Here is a 21130-nt window from a genome sequence, read left to right as displayed (position 1 = left end):
CCGAGCTCTTCCGAAACGTCGAGACGACACCAGTCCATGCACTCTCGTCAAACCTTCAATGCTATCTCCCGAAGACCGTAGCGAGCTCAGTCTAGTTTTTCCGCTATTCTAAATCATCGATCAAACTTTGCGGATTAATACCGCGAAAAGTTCGTTCCTTATCGAAAGAAATCGTAGTAAACGCTTCGAGTCGGAAGATGGCCCAAAGAGACCTAAAACACGACTCGAGGCTCATCCTACGATTTCTTAACCAAAAGCCCGTAAACCACAGCACGATTTACGCTTGGTCCACAAGGAAGGATAAATGTCAAATTTCCGCGGATAAATACGGAAGTTTTGAAGATAATTGTGAAGATCGGGAAAAATGGAATATCTCCATTTTTATGCTATGACGGCTTAAGGACAGAAGAGTAAAAGCGTAAACCGACCTTGGAGCTAGTATATAAGGAGTCCTAGGCGAGGAGCGTGGAGAGATGATTTTTCAGAGAAAACTTAGCACTTAAAGCAATTTAGGCAATTTTCGTTTTTGTTATTTCGAGCTGCGACTCAATTAGGTTTAGCCGTCTTAGGGTTGCTAGAACTAGGAATCTCGCCGACAGCTCTCGAGCTCAGGCTTATACCTTGTTGTAAACGCTCATACGCAAATTCGGAATAAGATCTTCTTTGCTCTCTTTTTTCGATTTCTTATTTTTATCGTTGTTATTCTCGTGTTCTGATTGCTTGACGTGTGGTATTAGCAGATATCCGAGTCCTCTGGGAAATTAGGGTTTTCCTAGTTTCCTTATTTAAACGGAAATCGACAGTGCGAATTTCGGTTCCCACATTCAAGAAACAAATTAAAAAAGCAATCCAAGGATATTGTGCCATCTTGAGTGTCCCATAAAGTACAACTTTGAAAATAATAAGGGTGTGTATGACCCGTAAGGAACCAAGAGCTGTGATCAGTCTCCCCATAAATTAGAGAGAAAAATACGAGAAGAATCACATATCATCCTAATGCCTAAGTGACCATACTTCATCACAAGGTCCACATACATCATCTCAATATTTCTGCTTTATTATGTTTTGATAGATGCCCAACCACAAGAATGCACCGCACAAGCTCTCAGAGTCTCAGTTATCAGTTGACAAAAAAAATCTCTCAGTTATCTGATAACACTTTAGACCACTAAAATATACTCGTTCGTTTTGAAACGGTCCACAATCTGAATGCTTCATAGGTAAGCTGTCGAAAACACTGTTCCTTACTATCATGGGGAAGGTTGATTGGTATACCTACCTTTACTATTTTTCTTTTAAAGATAGCCCTTCTATGGTGTTCCGTAATAAAACGTATCCTTGACCTTCGCAAATATCTTGTTAATTGACATCCATTATTTGTTTTTTTGTGGCCACGTACAGTTTCATAATATTATTAAATAAACATTAAATTATATAATTACTATCTAAAAATATATAGTAATAGTCACTAAATCAAAATTATCTGTTAAACCCTTATAAAAATATTTTAATTAATATACATAGTAAATCATATAAATGTAGGAACTAAACTAAAATCTACAGTAACATCATAATTTCAAATAACTTAAAAGAAAAATCTGACAACATTTAATTGTGTTTATTTTAACTTTGACTAATGATTTAAAAGTTAGGCACGTGATTTCTAAGTAAAGGATGTTAATTTGGTTTCGCATAAAAAGATGGGGGCACATACTTATATTTTGCTTTCTCTCTTTGGAGCGACGAATTTTCAGAGCACGTTCTAGTTGGTGATGTGTTATTTGATACTTATTAAATGTTTTTTATTTTTTTTTCTCTTTTTTACCAAAACTTTTTTTCTTTTAATCAGAAATATTCTTAAATATTGGTTTATCTAGTAAACGTAGGTAGATCTGCAAATAGTAGATATGATGGGTCAACAATATGGGTCAATATTACATTTCTATATAATCGTACCTCAACTTCATGGTATTGTGACCAAAAACAAAAATATTTTGTTCGTGCCTGAGTTTCTCTTAAATGGACTCCAAGTGCGTCCAATTTTTCCAGAACAAGACGATTCTCGTCACCGGTGTTCCTGGTTTCCTTGCCAAAGGTACTCTCTTTTCGTTATGTCACCAGTTTGACATGAATTGGATATCTTACAGTATGGTTGATTATCTGATTGTTATGTTATGAACCACGAAGAAGATTATGTCACTCAATTCCAATTTGCTTGCCAATGTTTTTAGACACTAAGGTTCATTACGGTTTTTGGATTTCATTTGCATGCCACACATGAGAACTTGTTGTACTGAATCAATACTATTAAAAGGGAAGGAGTCTTAAAAAATCTATATATGAAAGTTGTTTGGACATTTTTATTTATCTCATTATTTTTTGGTCTTACCTTAAATTTAGACTAACAATATGTTACCATATATTTCTCTAACAATAATTTATTCAATTCATTTATTTATTCAAATATCACTCCTAAATCCTAATCACTACTATTACTATATTTACCATTTTGATTTTTAATCACATATATGTGTACCTTCTAACTTTCTATTTCCTTTATAATAAAGTAATCATATCATATATAAATTTTTCCACTAAAATCTCATATCATATACTAAACTTTTAACCGTCTATAGTTTGATAGATATTTTCATATTTAAAAATAAATTTTCTGAATATTCATGTTACATTCACAAAAATGTAGAAATTCATTGGTTTTGTTAAAGTTAACCCGACTTCGCGATATCAGTATTGATTATTCACGATTTTGAAAATTATTGGTTTAGATATTATACTTTTATATACTTTTCACTTAAAAACAAAGCAATACTATTAAAAGAAAAATAGTCTTAAAAAAATTAATATAAAAAAGTTGTTGCAGTCATGTATAACTATTTTTTTTGGTAATACCATTAATCATTCTAACCATACAATATTTTAAATATTTTTAACATATCCTAATATTATTTCTTATGATACCTTTACTCAGAAAAATATTTTATCAACCATGTTTTTGTACAATAACGTTAAAAATCTATATCAAAAGGTTGTTGGACCTGATATGGACGTAATGGGTCCACATATGTTCGGGTATTTAGGATCCTAAAAAAAATCAAAATATCTAAAAAAATTGAAAAATATTTGAAACTCCAAACAAATACCCAAAAAATTCAAATACCTAAAAATTCAAAATCTTTTTCAAAATCTGACACGATGAAATGAAAAATACCCAATTTTTGCTTTTAATTTGAAAATTTACCTGAGATCAAAAACTATAATCGTAAACTAAAAACTTTAAAAAAATATCCATAATTCCGGAACATATTTGAAATATCCAAATATACCTAATAAACACAATATATTTATGATCGGGTCTACGCTAGGACCCAGAGTCAAACAAAAACATGCGGATCCAAAAAAAACCCAATAGAATATCTTCTCTGGACCTGAACTAAACCTATATTTTCGGGTCGTTTTTTTTTTTTATCTGGATATAATTCTCATGCCTAAAAGAAACTTACGTAAAAGTGTACATATAAAATCTTAAATATACTAATTCGTATATTATATAATTGTTAAAAATTATATTTTTGATATAATAAGACTTTGTACTATAATATAATCCAAAAATCTGCGCTTTCCAAGCGCGGGTCAAAATATAGTAATAACTTAATCGTTGGTGTTATCTTATTCATTTCGTTCATTTGTTGTTCAATCTCGTTTTTTTTTCTATGATCCTTACACCATACGTGTACAGTCCTATGCGGAGTTTCCTCACCAAAATAATTTTTATAAAGTAATTATGATTCGAAGATAATTAATAGTTTTTTTTAATAATATGTAAATAGTGTTTTTGGAGAAAATATTGAGGGTACAACCAGACGTGAAGAGGCTTTACCTTCTCTTGAGATCATCAGACAATGAATCCGCCATGGAACGGTTTCGCACTGAGGTATAAATTGCTTAAACATTTCGTTCGACATAAATCAGTATTTATATGAATATCTATGAGGTTTGTTCAAAAAAAAAAAAAATATGAATATCTATGAGGTTTATAACAAAATGTTATGTAAACATTTTTTTTTATGTAAACATTTAGTCATTTATTTTGAGAGTATCATTTGACTTACATGCATACAATAATACAACAGGTTTTGGAAAAAGATCTTTTTAGAGTGTTGAGGAACGATTTAGGTGATGCAAATTTAAAAAATTTAGTGTTAAAAAAAGTTGCCCCGATTCCGGGTGATATTTCTGTTGTCAATCTGGGAGTGAAGGACTCTGATCTCTTACAACATATGTGGAATGAGATAGAAATCATTGTAAATGTTGCTGCCACAACGAACTTCGATGAAAGGTGTAGAACGAATATATAATGGTCGATCCATGGATTATTCAACTTTTTATCCTATAAGAAATATTGAAATCTAACATAAAAATTCAACTTTTAATATGTATAAAAAGATATGATGTTGGTCTTAGCATCAATACATTTGGACCGCTCAATGTCCTCAACTTTGCCAAGAAATGTGTTAAAGGACAGTTGCTTCTCCATGTCTCCACCGGTGAGTTTTATAATGCCATTTACTCTCACGGAAGCTAGAATACGTATTCATATCATTTGATTCATTATATATGTGTGTATCCTTATTTACTGGATGTAATGTTGTAGCGTATGTTTGTGGAGAAAAGCCTGGAATCTTACCAGAGAAAACATTCAAAATGGGAGAAACGTTGAACTCTAATGGAAAATTAGTTATTGAAACTGAAATGGAGCTAATGAAGCAGAAGCTGAAAGAACTGCAGAAACAAGAATGTTCCGAAGAAGAGATTGCACAGTCCATGAAAGATCTTGGAATGTCAAGGTTAGTGTAAAATTACAAACTAGTTCTTATACTCCCTCTGTTTCATATTAGATGATGTTTTAGAAGATTTTTATTGTTCCAAAATAGATGATGTTGTGATATTTTTATGTTATTTTTAGCTTTATTGAAAACTGTGTAACCAATTAGATGTTGTAGTCATTTCTGTAATTGGTTGAATGATTTTTAAATTATATTTTTAAAACTATTTTTATAGAGAAAAGTAAATTTCTTAATCTTTGTGCACTAAGGAATAACATCATCTATTGTGAAACGGAGGGAGTATAATACTCCCTCCGTATCAAAAAGATAGATGTTTTAGAAAAAAAATTGTTTCACAAAGATACATATTTTATTTTTTCTATGAAAAAATTGTAAATTTCAAGAAAATTAATTGATTTTATTAAATTACTATTTGTTAAAAGATGTTGAAAATTGAAAATTGCAGAAAACAATACATTTATTGAAGTGATTTAATGGGTTTTCTTAATATACGTGAAAATGCTATAAAGTCTATTTTCTTGAAAGAGGAGTAATTGACAATATCCATTGAAGTTAAATAAAATTACTCTTTAATAGGGCGAAGCTTCATGGATGGCCAAACACATATGTTTTTACCAAATCAATGGGAGAGATGCTTCTTGGTAACCATAGAGAAAACCTTCCTCTCGTTATCATCCGTCCCACGATGATCACTAGCACTTTTTCAGAACCGTTTCCCGGTTGGATTGAAGGGCTAAGGTAGATTAATAATATAGACCATTTGGACTTGATAGATTCATAATAATCTTTTTGTTCTAATCATGTGCAGAACCATAGATAGTGTGATTGTTGCATATGGCAAAGGAAGGCTTAAATGTTTTCTTGCGGATTCAAACTCAGTCCTTGATCTTGTAAGTTCAACTTCGTTTAGGGTTTTGGCATATAAGATCATCTAACCAGAGTTTTGGTATTATGAATTAATCAGTACATATTGTTAATTCATCTATAAATCAATACATACGCTGACTATATATCTAATTTGTTGTGGTGCACTGAAATCAACGTTCATAGATACCTGTGGACATGGTCGCTAATGCAATGGTCATGGCAGTGGCAATACACGCCGGGAAGTCAGGCTCTCAGGACGTGTACCATGTCGGCTCCTCTTCTAAGAATCCGATAACATTCGGAAAGCTTCACGACCTCGCGGCTCGTTATTTTACTAAAAGCCCTCTTGTTGGACGAGACGGGTCACCAATCATAGTCTCCAAAGGAACGATCTTGTCCACTATGTCTCAGTTCAGCTTCTACATGACCCTTCGTTACAAGCTACCTTTGCAGGTATGATTTGCATTAATTTTACTAACTAATGCTAATTATAATTCTAACACAGCAAGGAAAATGTTAAAATCTAGGTATCATGTAACTTAGGAGACTCGAAAAAAAATAATGAAGAGGGGAAAAGTTTTACTAAATTGTATATAACAAGTTTTAGGTATTATTTTTTCACTACCAGATGTTGCGATTGATAAACATAGTTTATCCATGGTGGAATGGAAATAAATACAAAGACATTGACCGCAAAATAAATCTGGCGATGCGGCTTGTCGACCTCTATCGACCTTATGTGTTGTTTAAGGGAATGTATGTATCCATCTTAAACTTTCAAAAAATAATTTTAATTTCTGAATCTTTACTTTTTCGGTTTTAATTTTCTCATTCGATTTCGCCATTATTATTTTTGCAGATTTGACGATATGAATACTGAGCGAATGAGGTTGAAAAGACAAGACATCAATAACCAAATATATGGTTCACTTGAATTTGACCCCAAGTCTATTGATTGGGAAGATTACATCACGAACATTCATATTCCCGGCCTCATTACTTATGTACTACAAAATTGAAGCTTCTATGCAATAATTTCTTTTATATTATACTGCGGTCGGTCCGAGCTACGCGCATATTATAAATTTCAATTTGTTATATATGATATTTATGTCATAAATTTGTTTATTATTTTGCTTATATGTTATATAATGTTTATAATATATTTTTATTACAATTGTAATAGGTAAAGCTAATATAATTTTTCATTATTTTAAGTAAGGCTAAATTATATCTCTTATTCAAAAAAATTTTTTTTTATAAAAAGAGTCAATAAAACAATTTTCCAAAATGAGTTAAATACTTTTAACATTTTTTTAAACTATAAACCGAAACAATATATTACAATCTAACTACATTTTATATAATATTTTCTATGTTTAAAAAACATGATTATATATTATGTGTCGACTGCTGTACAATTTATTAGTTTTATCATCCTTTTGGTTGAAATTATATGATATTCCCCAAATTATATCGCAAAAACTAAATTTAATAATTGGATTATTGAGATATTCTTATAAAATTATTTTCATTTTAACGGTGCAAGTCTTTTAATATGTTTATTTATTTTACTTTTACTATTTTTCAAATAATTTTTAATTGCCTCTCTTGTTCATATTATGCAAATATTTATTTTCATATTAGTATTTGATTTGTATTTGAGCACTTTCGAGTTCATGACATAAATTTTGCATTAATTTGATATATTTTAATTTAAAATATAAATATATATTTAATTTTTTAACAAATGTGTTGAAAAACATTATAACAATATCTTAATTATCAAAAATTATATCTAAATATTTTCACTAATTTTGTAATTAGTAATGAAATTAATTTATTATACATTTATATATATATATATATATGTATATCTTTTATAAAATGAAAAAAAATTATATCAAATTTTACTATTTTATAGTTATGTATATCATTTTAAAATAAAAAATTGTATTTAACTAAATATGATAAAATTATTTTAAACTGATAAATTAATATATTTTATTTTCACAAACATTAAACATTTATGCTATAAATATAATATGTTGGTAGAACGGGTTAACATTAGTAAATTAGATAATTCATATATAAAATTAACTTATATTAAACTTTATATAGATATATATATATATAGTTATTATCTTAAATGAATAAACATAAAAAGAATATTGATAGAGGAAATCCAGCGCTTTGAATGACAGATCATGATCATAATAATTGAATAAAAATAATTTTAAAAAATATATAATAAAAATATCAAATATATGTGATGATTTGAAATATCAATTAACTTACAGCATGAAAACTATCAAATTGGTATATTTAAAATAATTATATTTAAACATTCAAATATATAAGTAACTTAAAAAATATATTCTAATTATGTAAAATATATATAAACATGAAAATTAATACCCGCACGGTTGTGCGGATCCAAATCTAGTTTTCATTACATTGGTAAATGTAAACTTTAAAAACAAATTATGCTATCCAGAATTCTATTGGTAGAAAGTTTTGGGATATAGTTTATTATAAATTAATGTATCAATATTCAATATTTAATATTAAAACTTACATTTTTTGAAACAGAAAGAGTATCTATTTTTTTCTTAATATGTGTATTTAATTATCTGTCACTTCGCAAAAGCCTGACTTAGATCTGAAAAATCTACATATCCAAAAACTTTCAAAGGTCTTCAAAAGAGAGAAAAAAATCAAAAATAAATTTTATGTTTAAATAATAAATAAAATAGTCACATTATGTTGAATATATAACTTTTTAGAATCTAACATATAAAACAGAAAAACACATAACCAAAATTTATAGATCTACCTTTAAAAGATTGGAAGATAAGAACCATGTAATTAAAAACCTACAAAAACAAGATAAATTAGTGAGAAGTACATGACACAAAAATGACAAATTGATAACAAGTTCAAAAATATTAAAGAGAAGTTGAAAAATTTTAAAGGGAAAAAATGTGTAAATTTTCTATATATAGGAGACAAAAAAATCAATTTGGTTAAATTTTTTTTTTTTTTGATAAAAAGTTTTCAATTAAAAGCATAAGAGAGAAAATTATACAAGCAAAGCTTAGAGCATGTTTATTGGTGCCTCTTAAGAGGGGTTGTTAGCATAAATGAGAATTAAAATAAAAGAAAAAAATGTGATTAAAGCAGGAGACGCCCCTTAATTAGGAGCACGAAGGGACGGGTCTTAGCTGCCACGTGTCGCATTACTACTGGGAGGAAAGGAGCGGTGTCGTCTCGACGGTGAATTTTTTTTCTCTCTGTCCTTGGGTTTCTCTTCTCTCCTGCGAAAGGTGATTCAGTGGCGGGCTCTATCGGTTGGTCTCGCTCTAATCGTCGTTACATCTCTTCTTACTCTTATCCTCCATCGTCTTCTCCACTATTGTCTCCTCTCGGTTTCAAGCTTCTCTTTGGTCAAACAACAGGTAAGCTCGTATCTCTTCTCTAGATCTATAGTAATACGATGTGCGAATCAACGATTTGATGTTCCTGATGCAAAATTTTCAATCCAGAATTGAAATTTCAAAAAAAAAATTTGGTTTCTTGATTGAAAATCAGAATGATGAATCTCTGTTGTGTTGTTGTTATAAGGTCTGGTGAGCAAGCGTGTACTGCTTATGTGATGTTCAAGGATTCTTATTCTCAAGAAACTGCAGTTTTCAATTTGCGAGCCATTTCTCGGTGAATAGAATTCAGTGTACTCGGAATCGGACGAGGAGTGGAGCGAGTAGGGCGACGTTTCATTCTGCGTTCACTGGCACTAACAATTCAGCTTCTCTCTCTTCTAAGGGTACCTCCACGGTTTGGCTTCAATCCTGCTTCCTTTCTTTCTGTCTTTTTTCAATTTGGTTAGTTAATGTTGTGTGTGATGTCTGTGTTGAGTAGAGGGAGATATGGAGCTGGGTGAAATCAAAGACAGTTGGCCATGGAAGATACAGAAGGAGCGAAGTGAGAGCGGAGATGTTTGGTCAACTGAGTAGTGGACTCGAGGCTGCTTGGACCAAACTCAAAGGAGAAGGTTCGTGTTTCTCTTGTAAATATCTAAAGCCATTAGCTTTTGGTAGTTTTGGCTCAGACCCTGTGTTTAAAATGGCGCTCGCCTTTGGCGCCATGGCGCAAGGCGCAGTCAAGCGATGGCTCTGTCGCCACCACGTACCACCTAGGCGAGGGTGGGTTCCATAAGGCGTGCGCCATGGGTGCCTTGTCGAAAAGGCGAGCAAGTCGAAGGCGAGCGACATGGCGAGATTATACGTAAACCGTATCTAAACCATGTAAGCCTTAATTAATAATTAAACCCTAGACTTAAAAAAAACTTGACCGCCGGGGAAACTTAAACGCCTAAAAAACAATGAGAACCCTAGCTTTATAAAAGAGAAGTTACGTAAAACATAAACATAGATCTCAAGGTTTTTTGCTTAAGGTTAGAACTCTCTAGTCTCTACTCTTTCCAATCTCGTTTATGCTTATTCTTCTTATAGATTCTAGTGTTCCTTTGTCACAGATTAGAACGTACTGCGGTTGCTTTGGTCGGAGTTAACACACACGGTTAGTCTTTTACTCTCTACATTTTTTTTTGTTCTCTTTTTTGTCTTCATTCTGTCTCATTTTTGGTCAGTGATCACAGTCTAGTTATGGATAATAACTTATGATCAGTATGGTTATTTTTACTTTGATCACAGTTTTAATGTTTGATGAGGCTGGGGGTAGTGCTACATGTCGTGAAGTTGATCCATGAAGAAAATATGGGATGATGTTGAATAACAATTCCAACTCTTGGAAGTGTATATTCTGTAAGAACAATTTCAACGCTGGAATTTCACGTCTCAAGCAACACTTGAGAGGGGATCATAGGAATGCCAAAGCTTGTACTTTATGTCCACCACATGTGAGAGAGGCGTTAATCAAACACAAGCAGATGAAGGAGGCCGAGATAGCTGCTCGTAACTTGGCTCTCCAAGAAGAAGAAGAAGGTCTTGACGAGTATGATGAAGAGTGCGGGAAAGAAAGTCAGCCGCGACGGTCTGTCCATGCTAAGAAGAGGAGACTTAGAGGTCCACTGGACATGTATGTGATTGTTCCTCCTCCTGATGTTTTGCAAGGAAGGAAAGATCAAAAGAGTACTCTTGGAACTGCTTGTGATAAAGAGGCAAGGGAAAATGTATGTGGAGATATAACTAGGTGGTTTTTGGATGCTGGTCTTGCGTTCAATGTAGTCAACTATCCTAGTTTTGACAAGATGATTCAATCAATTGGGCTATATGGACCAGGATTGAAACCACCAAGTATGTATGAAGTGAAGAACACTGTTGTCCAAATTGAAGATAACAAGAAGGAGTGGGCTAGTAAAGGATGTTCACTTATGTCTGATGGTTGGAGAGATTCAGTGGCTAAGAAAGACATTGTCAACTTCCTAGTTAATTCCCCTAAAGGTTCTGTTTTCATCAAGTCAAAAGATGTTTCCGAAGTGGTACGTATGATCTGAACCAATATTTAATTTCAAAGTTTATATTTCTTTGTTTTAACACTTTATTTTTTTTAGGTGAAAGATTCAACGTTGTTGTTTAAGTTGCTAAATGATATGGTTGAGGAAATTGGAGAAGCTAATGTAGTTCAAGTCATCACAGACAATGCAAAGAACTACATAAAAGCTGGTATCTATGATCTGAACCAATATTTATTTCCAATCTTTGTTTTAACATTTGATATATATTTTTTGTAACACTAATATAAAATACTTAAATTCAGGAAAATTGCTTCAAACAAAAAGACCTCATCTCTACTGGACTCCATGTGCTGCACATTGCATTGATCTAATGTTGGAAGACATTGGAGAAATCCCAGCATTGAAGAATGCAATGAAAAAATGCATGTTCATGAATGGATATATCTACAGCCATGTCCTTCTTGTGAACATGATGAGGAAATTCACAAAGCAAAGAAATCTGCACAGGCTGGCTATAACAAGGTTTGCTACTTCTTGCATAACCATGACTCAGTTTCTCAAACAGCAGAAGCCTTTAAGGGATATGATAAATTCTGCTGAATGGAGTGAGTCTAAATGGCCCAAAGAAGCTGGAGCAAGAAAAGGTAGACAGTATCTTATGCAAGCGAGTTTTTGGAAGAATATTCGACGTGCTCTGAAGATTATGACTCCTCTTGTCAAAGTACTTAGGATGGTTGATGGAGAGAAAAAAACCAGATATGGGATACATTTATGCAGCCATGGACAGGGCAAAAGAGACAATCGAAAGGGATTTCAACTGGAATAAAGAGAAGTACGAAGAAGCCTTTGAGATCATTGACAAAAGGTGGCAGTGTCAGCTTCACCATCCTTTGCATGATGCTGGGTATTTCCTAAACCCTTCAATCCATTACAAATATCACGATGATGTACGTTGCGCCGAAGTGGAAGGGAGCTTGTATAATTGCATTACTAGGTTGGTTTTTTAAATTGTGTTTTTGTTTTGTATTAATAGGTTGGTACACCATTTTCAGATGATAGTTTTGTTTGTGTTTCATTAATAAGTTGGTTCCAAATACAGAGACTCAAGACAAGATAATGACAAAGTTGGATTCTTTCAAGGACGCTTCTGGTATTTTCGGCCACGACATGGCCATTAGGAAAAGAAATATCAAAGCACCAGGTAACACAAATTTGAATCTTTTAAATAATTGATCTATATAAATACTAACAATTTTTTTTTTTTTAATAGCTGAATGGTGGTCTTGTTATGGATCTTCTGCTCCAAATTTGAGAAGCTTTGCTGTTAAGATCCTTAGTCTGACTTGTAGTGCTACTGGTTGTGAAATAAATTGGAGTGTTTTCCAACTTGTAAGTCTTTTTAATCACCTTTATTGTATATTTGTAGGTGATTTTTTTAACTTATAAATTTTAAACTTGATTTGTAACAGCTTCATACAAAGAAGAGAAATCGCCTAGCACAACATCGGCTGACACTACAAGAAAACAGCGGTATTCTGATGGATATTCCGACGGAAAATGAAATCCTCGGAAAATCCCGAGGAATTTCCGAGGATATTCCGAGGAAACACAAAATTTGGTTTCCTCGGAATATACCGACAGAATTCCGAGGAAATATCATTCCGTCGGAATATTCTTATGGAATACCGAGGAAAATTCTATTCCTCGGAAAAAACCGATGAATTCCGAGAAAATATTATAGACGTTAGAGAGCCGTTGGAGAGCCGTTGGGGGATTTTAAAAATTCTAAGGAAATTCCGACGAACTAGCTGTTGGCATCAGAATTCCATCGGAATTTCCTCGGTCAGTCGGCAGGATTTCAACTATAAATACAAGCACCCCTCTTCCTCTTCATTCACTCCATATCTTCATCCTCCCTCTCACTCTCTTTACACACGAATTTGATTCATAAAAAACATGTCTTCTTCAAATTATTTTCGTTCTTGGATCGATCGACCTCATTTGGATCCGAACACGAGATTGCTTACGGAAGAATACCAACGAGGTATAACCGAATTCATGAGGTTAGTTCACCGACAACCGGAAGCAAAAACACGTATGTTAAGATGTCCTTGCTCTAATTGTAAAAATAAAAAGGTTATTAAAGAGTGGGATGTTTGGACTCATCTATATTTGAGTGGGTTTACACGAAGTTACAAAATTTAGTATCATCATGGGGAAACTGATTATGAACATGGTAGTACTAGCGAACCTCAGCCAGCGGTTAGATTAGAAGAACCAATTAGAACGGATGTAGATTATGGTGTAGGTACTGAGCAGATGGTAAATGATCATTTTAGAGGGGAAGATTTACCCAATGCAGAAGCTAGGAGATTTTATGATATGTTGGATGCTGGAAAGCAACCATTGTACGAAGGTTGCAGAGATGGTCATTCAGCTTTATCATCTGCTACAAGATTGATGGGCATTAAAACGGATTATAATTTGGCTGAAAACTGTGTGGATGCGATTGCTGATTATGTAAAAAGTATTCTACCCGAAGATAATGTAGCTCCTGGTTCATACTACGAGGTTCAGAAACTCGTAGCTGGTCTTGGTTTATCGTATCAGGTAATAGATGTATGCAGAGACAACTGCATGATTTATTGGAGGGCGGATGAACAGCGGGTTTCATGCAAATTTTGTGGGAAGCCTCGTTATAAAGATACGAGTGGAAGAGTTCCAGTGCCATATAAAAGGATGTGGTATTTGTCTTTGACGGAAAGGTTGCAGAGGTTGTATCTGTCTGAACGCACAGCGCAACCAATGAGATGGCATGCGGAGCACTCAACAAATGGTGAGATCAGACATCCTTCAGATGCAAAAGCGTGGAAGCATTTCCAATCAAAGTATCCCGACTTTGCGTATGAGAGAAGAAATGTCTACCTTGGATTATGTACTGATGGTTTCAGCCCGTTTGGCAAGAGTGGAAGACAGTATTCTCTATGGCCAGTCATTCTTACACCATACAACCTACCCCCAAACTTGTGCTTGCGACGAGAGTTTTTGTTTCTCTCGATTCTCGTTCCCGGACCAGAGCATCCTAAGAGATCACTTGATGTGTTTCTTCAGCCACTAATATATGAGTTGCAACAACTATGGGTCAAGGTGCTGAAACATACGATGTTTCGTATAAAGAAAACTTTCAAATGCGGGCAGTACTAATGTGGACAATAAGTGATTTTCCAGCATATGGTATGTTATCTGGATGGACAACGCATGGAAGACTATCATGTCCATATTGTCAAGATAACACTGATGTTTTCCAACTAAAACACGGAAGGAAAACATGTTGTTTGACTGTCACAGGAGATTCCTACCACCAGATCATCCATATCGTAGAAGTAAGAATTTGTTTACGAAGAACAAGAGGGTGTTTGACAGTCCACCTCTGGAAATTTGTGGGAAAGATTTGAAGACACAACTTAGAGATTTTGGTGCAGAAAGGACGCCAGACGTCGGTGGACATAAGCGTTTTCCGGTAGATGGTGTTGGAGACCTACATAACTGGCACAAAAAAAGTATTTTCTGGAATCTGCCATACTCGGAGGATCATCTACTAAGGCATAATTTAGATGTTATGCATATTGAGAAGAACTTTTTTGACAATCTCATGAACACGATCCTTAATGTTCAAGGTAAAACAAAGGATAATTTGAAGTCAAGACTGGATTTAGTCGATATATGTGCTCGTTCAGAACTTCATGTTGATGAGAATGGTAGGGCTCCTTTTCCCATATACCGACTTGATGCAGCGGGAAAGGATGCGTTCTTTTATTGGATTTCAAAAGATGTGGAATTTCCAGACGGTTATGCATCTAATTTGCGTAACTGTATCGACAGAAAGGAAGGAAAGTTTACTGGCTTGAAAAGCCACGATTGCCATGTAATGATGCAGCGCCTCCTTCCGTTTGCCTTCAAGGAACTATTACCACGAAATGTTCATGAAGCAATTGCAGGGATAAGTGGTTTCTTCCGCGATTTATGCACGAGATCAGTGACTCTTGAAAGTATTGAAAATTTGAAGACTAACATAGCCGTGATTCAGTGCAACCTTGAGAAGATATTTTCTCCCTCATTTTTTGATGTTATGGAGCATCTTGTTATTCAGGGATAAGTGGTTTCTTCCGCGATTTATGCACGAGATCAGTGACTCTTTAAAGTATTGAAAATTTGAAGACTAACATAGCCGTGATTCAGTGCAACCTTGAGAAGATATTTTCTCCCTCATTTTTTGATGTTATGGAGCATCTTGTTATTCACCTGGTAAGAGAATTGGAACTTGGTGGTCCTGTGCAGTATAGATGGATGTATCTGTATGAGCAGTATATGTTCCATTTGAAGAAGATGGTGAAAAATTTAAGTAGGGTGGAAGGTTCTATAGTCGCACAAATGATCAATGAAGAAACTTCAAACTTTGCCGAGTACTACTTTCCAGCAGAAGTTCAGACCAAAAACAGAAGACCTGCTCGGCATGATGATAGAGGCGAACGGGCAACATATCATGTTACGGTTCCAGACATTTTACAGACGTTGGACGACTTAGCGGAAAACCAAAGGACCGTCGACTTACTGAGCAGGAGCGCAGTCATTTGGGTGCGTAAAAGGAAAGGGCATCTACAAGCATAACTTGGGTGCTCAATCTATTGCCACTCTGGGGGATCGCATGGTAAGTTCAACCGCTTTTTCTTCAATTATTTAAGTTTCATAATTTTATTTTTTGTGCATTTCTTCAAATTTCTAATGTTTGTTTAATTTATGTTTTTTTCAAGGCGGAAGAAAATGAGGGCGAGCCGGTTGATGATCTCGCCCTAATGAAAAGGGCGTATACCAACAAGAAGACCGGTCAGATTGATGATGGTCTTGTGAGGGACGTGGTCAGCCTGGTCCAAACTCAGGTGTATGACGAAGTGTCTCAGCTTCAGACCGATGATGACGATTCGGCGGTTCGAGCAACTTGTCCCGGGTTCGAATCAACGAAATCGTTGAATCGGTAAGTTCTTTTTTTTTTTAAAGTTCAATTCATTTATTTCTTGATTTTTATTTTATCATCTTTTTATATTATTTAAATTTGGCTATTTAATATTTCAGTTGGTTCCAAAGAAGAAGGGACGTTTGGTCGGTTTGGGTCGTCGCTCCCGGTCGGCTGCTCCTTCTTCTGCACCACCGCCCTATGTTGATCTAGAAGTACTTACGGCTCAGCTGAAGGACAAGGATGATCGCATATCTGCGTTGGAGACCCAGATGGCAGCTCAACAAGCGGGCTTTGAGACACAAAAGAAGCTGAACGAGGAAATGATGGAGATGATGAAGAGGATGTACCCGAACGAGGTGTTCCCGAACATTCAAGACCCGTAGTTTTTTTTTTTTTCAAAAACTCGGAACGTTTTATTTTTATTTTTACAACTTTGAATATTATCTAATATGTTTTCAATTTTAATTTTATATTTTCGAATTTAAATTTCAAAAATTTTAATTTAAAAAAAAATTAATTTTTTTTTAAAAATTAATTTTTTCGAATTCCGAGGAAATGCACCCTCGGAAATTTCCGACGACTACGTTCCTCGGAAATTCCCGATGAAAATTCCGAGGAACGTCTCGTCGGAACTTCCGAGGATTGGACCATCAGAAAATCCATTGAAATATTCCGAGGAAGTCCTCCCTCGGTATATTCTGAGGACTTTTCCGACGAACTGGTTGTCCTCGGAGTTTCCTCAGAAATTTGTTTCCTCGGAATTGCGTCGGAAATTTCCGAGGGATTTCCGAGGAATAATGAATTTCCGAGGAGTTTTTTCCGAGGGATTGTTTCATCGGTATGTCGTCGGAATACTGTTATTCCGACGACATACCGACGATTTTTTCCCTTAGTATGCTGCTGTTTTCTTGTAGTGTGAACAACATGGTTTTTGTGAAGTACAACAGAGCTCTAAAACGCAGAAGCTTGAGAAGTTTGTATGCCACCAGAGATCCTATTCTTTTGGATGAAATTGATGACAGGAATGAGTGGTTGATTGGTTGATGAAGAAGATGAGTTGGAAGAAGATTTAGATGAAGATGACCTTGGGTATGAGGATGTTGAGTACGATGATGAAGATGATAATAATGGTGTTTCTGAAGATGAATTTTAGGTATTGGTTTTGAGTTATTTATTATGATATTATCTTTTGGTTTCTACATTTGAGACTTTGTTTTTGGATTATCTTTTTGAATAATTTTGTTTTCGTTTAACTTATCTTCAAATAATAAAGCTTGCATCTTATTTAAATATAGTGTATCAATCATTGCATAAGTGTTTTCTACGTTTCTTCTACAATACAAAACAAAACAAGACGTAACTAAAATGACGTAACTAAAATGTTCTTCAAGGCGAGCGCCATATTGCGCCATGGCGCGAGGCGCAAGGCTCGGTACGTCTCGCCTTGGTGCGCCATGCGCCATTTTAAGCACAGCTCGGACCCATATAACAGAAACTTAAAAAATCTTAGACGACGAATGTATAATAACTATAAATAAATGATAGCTAAACTCTTAGAATAAGGAATGTATTAGAGAGATTTTAGATTTCTTTATTTTTTAATGAAATTGATCAATTTAGTATAGTCCAAGGCAGTGTGATATTGGCACTATTAGATGCAGAGAGGATGAGTACGGTTTAAAGTTAGTTATGTTTAATTAAACATGCAGATGTCATGACGAAGGAAAATATTGCTGAGCCAATAAGCAGTTTGTTTAAAATGTACTTGTTTCATAGTCTTGTAGTCTTGTATCAGGAGATAGAGGTCAGGTGTTATAGTCTTGTGTCTGTATGTATTCGCGAGACACACTCATCCTCTCTATCTTTCATCTCAAGTTTTATCTCCATCCTCTCTATCTTTCATCTCACGTTCTTTCCCTTCTGTTTCCATATCTGAAACAATTTATATTTTATAAACAAGAATCTAAAACAAATCTTGGATGGCTTCCTCTTCTCATCACAATTTTTGATCAATATTTTGATCAAACTTTCGATCAAACATTTGAGAATTTGTTCAATCATTTTTATTGTTAAGAACTTTTATTAAGAAACTACCAATAAACCATTATTATTAAGTGTCTCTTAACAAAGTCTCTGATCTTAATTTTAATAGTTAAAAATTCACTAAGGCCCACTTAAAAACCTGTCAAAAAAGATAGATTAGTGAGAAATACATGAGACAAAAATGAAAAAATCATATAAAGTTTGGTATTTTCAAGTCAAAGAGATTATAGTGGGTTTGAAGAGTTTTAGTTTAGAAAAAAAGTAAGATTTTATACAACAGAAAGTTACCAAATGAAGAAAAATCAAACATAAAAACTTATCAAAACGCTCAGATCTATTATATAAAAGAGAGAGACATGGGAGAAAGACTCCGTCAGACGATTTCCAAGAAGTCCAGACGACCTCTTGGAAGTCGTCTAGCGCATTATATTTTAGATGACTAACAGGTAAGTCGTCCCAGACGTCTTCCAGATCTGAAAAACCTGCATATCCAAATCCAGATCTGAAAAACCTGCATATCCAAAAACGTTCAAATGACTTAAATCAGAGAAAATTAGTGGAAGATTAGATAAATCTAACATTATTGAACACACAAAAATACATATCTAAAATTGATAGATCTACCTTTAAATGAGTGGAATATGAGAACCATCTGATTAAAAACATGCAAAAACAAGATACATTAGTGAGAAAGAAATGAGACACAAACAATAAATTGATATAAACCTTAATGTTTATAAGCTCAAAGAGATTAGAGAGAGGTTGAAAAGTTTTAGAATGATTAACATTACATTTTTGTTGTAGCCATTTGAGAGAATGAAAGAGAATGTGTAATTTTTTCTTTATATAGGGAGACAAAAAATCCAATTAGGTTAAATATTTTTGATTTAGACGACTTCCTAGACGACTTACTTGTAAGTCACCGAGAAGACTTTAATATTTTTAGCGGGAATCTAAAATATTTTTAGCGGGAAACTAAAATAGAAGACTTCCTAGATGACTTACAAGTAAGTCGTCTGGTTTAAATTATTTAAGCGGAAAATTAATTTTCTTAAAAATTTTAGGCGGAAATATTTGGACGACTGAATTATAAGCCGTATGCGTAATATTATTCACCAGACGATTGAAATATAAGTCGTCCACACCCTAAACATAACCCCTAAACTTAATTATCTAATTAAACACTTCATAAAATCAAATTAAACTTGAAAAGTGTTTACTATACACAAAAATAAACACATACATGTGAAAATTAATTTTTCAAAAAAACATTTCAGCTTTCCAAAATCTAACCTTAATAATACATATATACTACAACATATGTTTGCCAAACCCCTAAACCAAAGAATATCATGATTCACTACTTCCACTTATCTATCTTCAAAACAAATCAATGTTATCATATCTTAATTTATATTACTTAAAACTGTTTATAATTACATGATTTTTATTTTTCACTCATCAAAGTATTTTTTACAAAATTTATAAATTATTTTTAAGGTAAACTGGTACCAATACTTCCTAGGCCTGGGCGTTCGGTGTACCATTCGGGTTCGGATTGGGTGAAACGGGTTATCGGTCTTTCGGATCTAAGGATATAAACACCATTCGGTTTATTTGATTTTTCGGTACATTCTCGGTTCGGAACTCTTCGGGATCGGTTCGGTTCGGAGGATGATTTCAAGATCCGTGAAAACCCGAAGTATAAATGGTTTCGGTTCGAGTCCGGTTTATTGTAACCAAAGCAACCGAAAGAAAAAAAAAGTACCCAAAAATAACTTAACAAACTTAAACATCCGAAACTGAAATAAAATTCATCTCGTTCAAATAACAACCAAATTCAAAGATACTTAAGTTTTGAACACAACAAGAACATAAGAACCAAAATGAAAACAAAGGCATAACAAGGTACTAAAAAAACAAGTGCAAATCGTTCAAGTTTCAAACATAAAGACAATCTTCTTCTTGGTGACCGGCTGGCCTTCTTACTCCAACATTGCTGCATCTTCATTCTCTGCAAAATGGAAGTTAGAAACAATGTTTAAAATGTACGTTTATATTGTAAGCAATAAGAAAGATTGAAGTAAGAACTAATATTTTTACCTCTTTCAAGTTTGTCATCCTCTTCAAGATCAACAAGAACTTGTGCATTTGAAGGCTGTCGTGTCTCCACCTCAAGATCTTGTTTCATCCACTGCTCTGAACACATTAAAACCTCAACCATAAAATGTGTAAGACAACTCCTGTGTGGCTCTAGAATCCTCCCACTGGTGCTAAAGGCACTCTCTGAAGTAACTGATGACACTTGCATTGCTAAAACATCTCTAGCAATCTCAGACAACACTGGAAATCTGGTTGAGTTCGTCCTCCACCACGACAGCACATCATAACCATTCCAACCATCAACTCCGGGTTCTCCACACTCTCTCTGAGGTAAGTCTCCAATTCATCCCTTTTCTCTCTAACCCCAATCTCGTTCAGCTTCTTCTTGTATCTCACATCAATCCTCTTATAACCAGCACAATCATCCACTATCTCAATGTTGCTAGACAGCTCTCGAGAAGACTGAGATTTGTTGCTAGGCTGAGATGATTGATCATCTGGATCAAAACGATGTCTTGCACTGTATTCTTTGAACAGACTTCTGAAGACGGTAATCAAGGACTCGTACACCTCCTTGTACTCGACAGTGTCTAATCCATACAATTCCTCAAAGCACATCTTTGCAAGCTCCAACTTCTTGGTGGGATCAAAGACAGTCGCAACCATTAGCATTTTGTTCAAGTTCTTGAGACCATCCCAATACTTGTCGAACTTCTTGTACATTTCTGTTGCCTTCGACTTCAACTCAGAATCATAGCTCTC

At 34.1% G+C, this 21130-nt stretch overlaps 3 protein-coding genes across 9 annotated transcripts; all 3 read left to right on the top strand.

Moving 5' to 3' along the window:
• The first annotated feature begins 739 nt into the window (after window positions 1-739).
• LOC103873613 (probable fatty acyl-CoA reductase 4) lies at window positions 740-6940 on the top strand. Of its 2 annotated transcripts, XM_009152024.2 has the most exons (10): window positions 740-2095; window positions 3849-3952; window positions 4152-4357; window positions 4465-4565; window positions 4673-4865; window positions 5442-5603; window positions 5674-5755; window positions 5916-6185; window positions 6361-6488; window positions 6592-6940. In XM_009152024.2, the coding sequence occupies exons 1-10, from the start codon at window positions 2020-2022 to the stop codon at window positions 6749-6751; spliced, it is 1482 nt and encodes a 493-aa protein (XP_009150272.1). In that variant the 5' UTR covers window positions 740-2019; the 3' UTR covers window positions 6752-6940. The 2 variants fall into 2 exon arrangements, with proteins under 2 accessions (XP_009150272.1, XP_033129948.1); XM_033274057.1 differs by lacking the exon at window positions 740-2095 and having other exon boundaries at window positions 3844-4012; window positions 4051-4357.
• A 745-nt stretch (window positions 6941-7685) lies between these two features.
• Window positions 7686-20029, top strand: LOC103873712. 4 transcript variants are annotated; one of them, XM_033274068.1, is made up of 7 exons: window positions 7686-9190; window positions 9357-9566; window positions 9651-9783; window positions 10267-10310; window positions 10445-11232; window positions 11305-11416; window positions 11511-12283. In XM_033274068.1, the coding sequence occupies exons 5-7, from the start codon at window positions 10513-10515 to the stop codon at window positions 12032-12034; spliced, it is 1356 nt and encodes a 451-aa protein (XP_033129959.1). In that variant the 5' UTR covers window positions 7686-9190; window positions 9357-9566; window positions 9651-9783; window positions 10267-10310; window positions 10445-10512; the 3' UTR covers window positions 12035-12283. The 4 variants fall into 4 exon arrangements, 3 of the variants coding, with proteins under 3 accessions (XP_033129959.1, XP_033129958.1, XP_009150352.3); XM_033274067.1 differs by having other exon boundaries at window positions 7686-9566; XM_009152104.3 differs by lacking the exons at window positions 7686-9190; window positions 9357-9566; window positions 9651-9783 and adding an exon at window positions 9826-10036.
• On the top strand, window positions 12297-13230 carry LOC103873614. Of its 3 annotated transcripts, none has more exons than XM_033274114.1 (3): window positions 12297-12409; window positions 12479-12597; window positions 12678-13230. In XM_033274114.1, exons 1-3 carry the CDS (start codon window positions 12325-12327, stop codon window positions 12927-12929), a joined length of 456 nt encoding a protein of 151 aa, XP_033130005.1. In that variant the 5' UTR covers window positions 12297-12324; the 3' UTR covers window positions 12930-13230. The 3 variants fall into 3 exon arrangements, with proteins under 3 accessions (XP_033130005.1, XP_033130007.1, XP_033130006.1); XM_033274116.1 differs by having other exon boundaries at window positions 12301-12409; window positions 12693-13230; XM_033274115.1 differs by having other exon boundaries at window positions 12301-12409; window positions 12690-13230.
• Window positions 20030-21130: the final 1101 nt, after the last annotated feature.

This window comes from Brassica rapa, chromosome A06, assembly GCF_000309985.2.
Source record: "Brassica rapa cultivar Chiifu-401-42 chromosome A06, CAAS_Brap_v3.01, whole genome shotgun sequence".
Classification (NCBI taxonomy): Eukaryota; Viridiplantae; Streptophyta; class Magnoliopsida; order Brassicales; family Brassicaceae; genus Brassica; species Brassica rapa.
The sequence above is the reverse complement of the archived record's forward strand: the minus strand, read 5'-3'. Positions and strand labels throughout refer to the sequence as shown.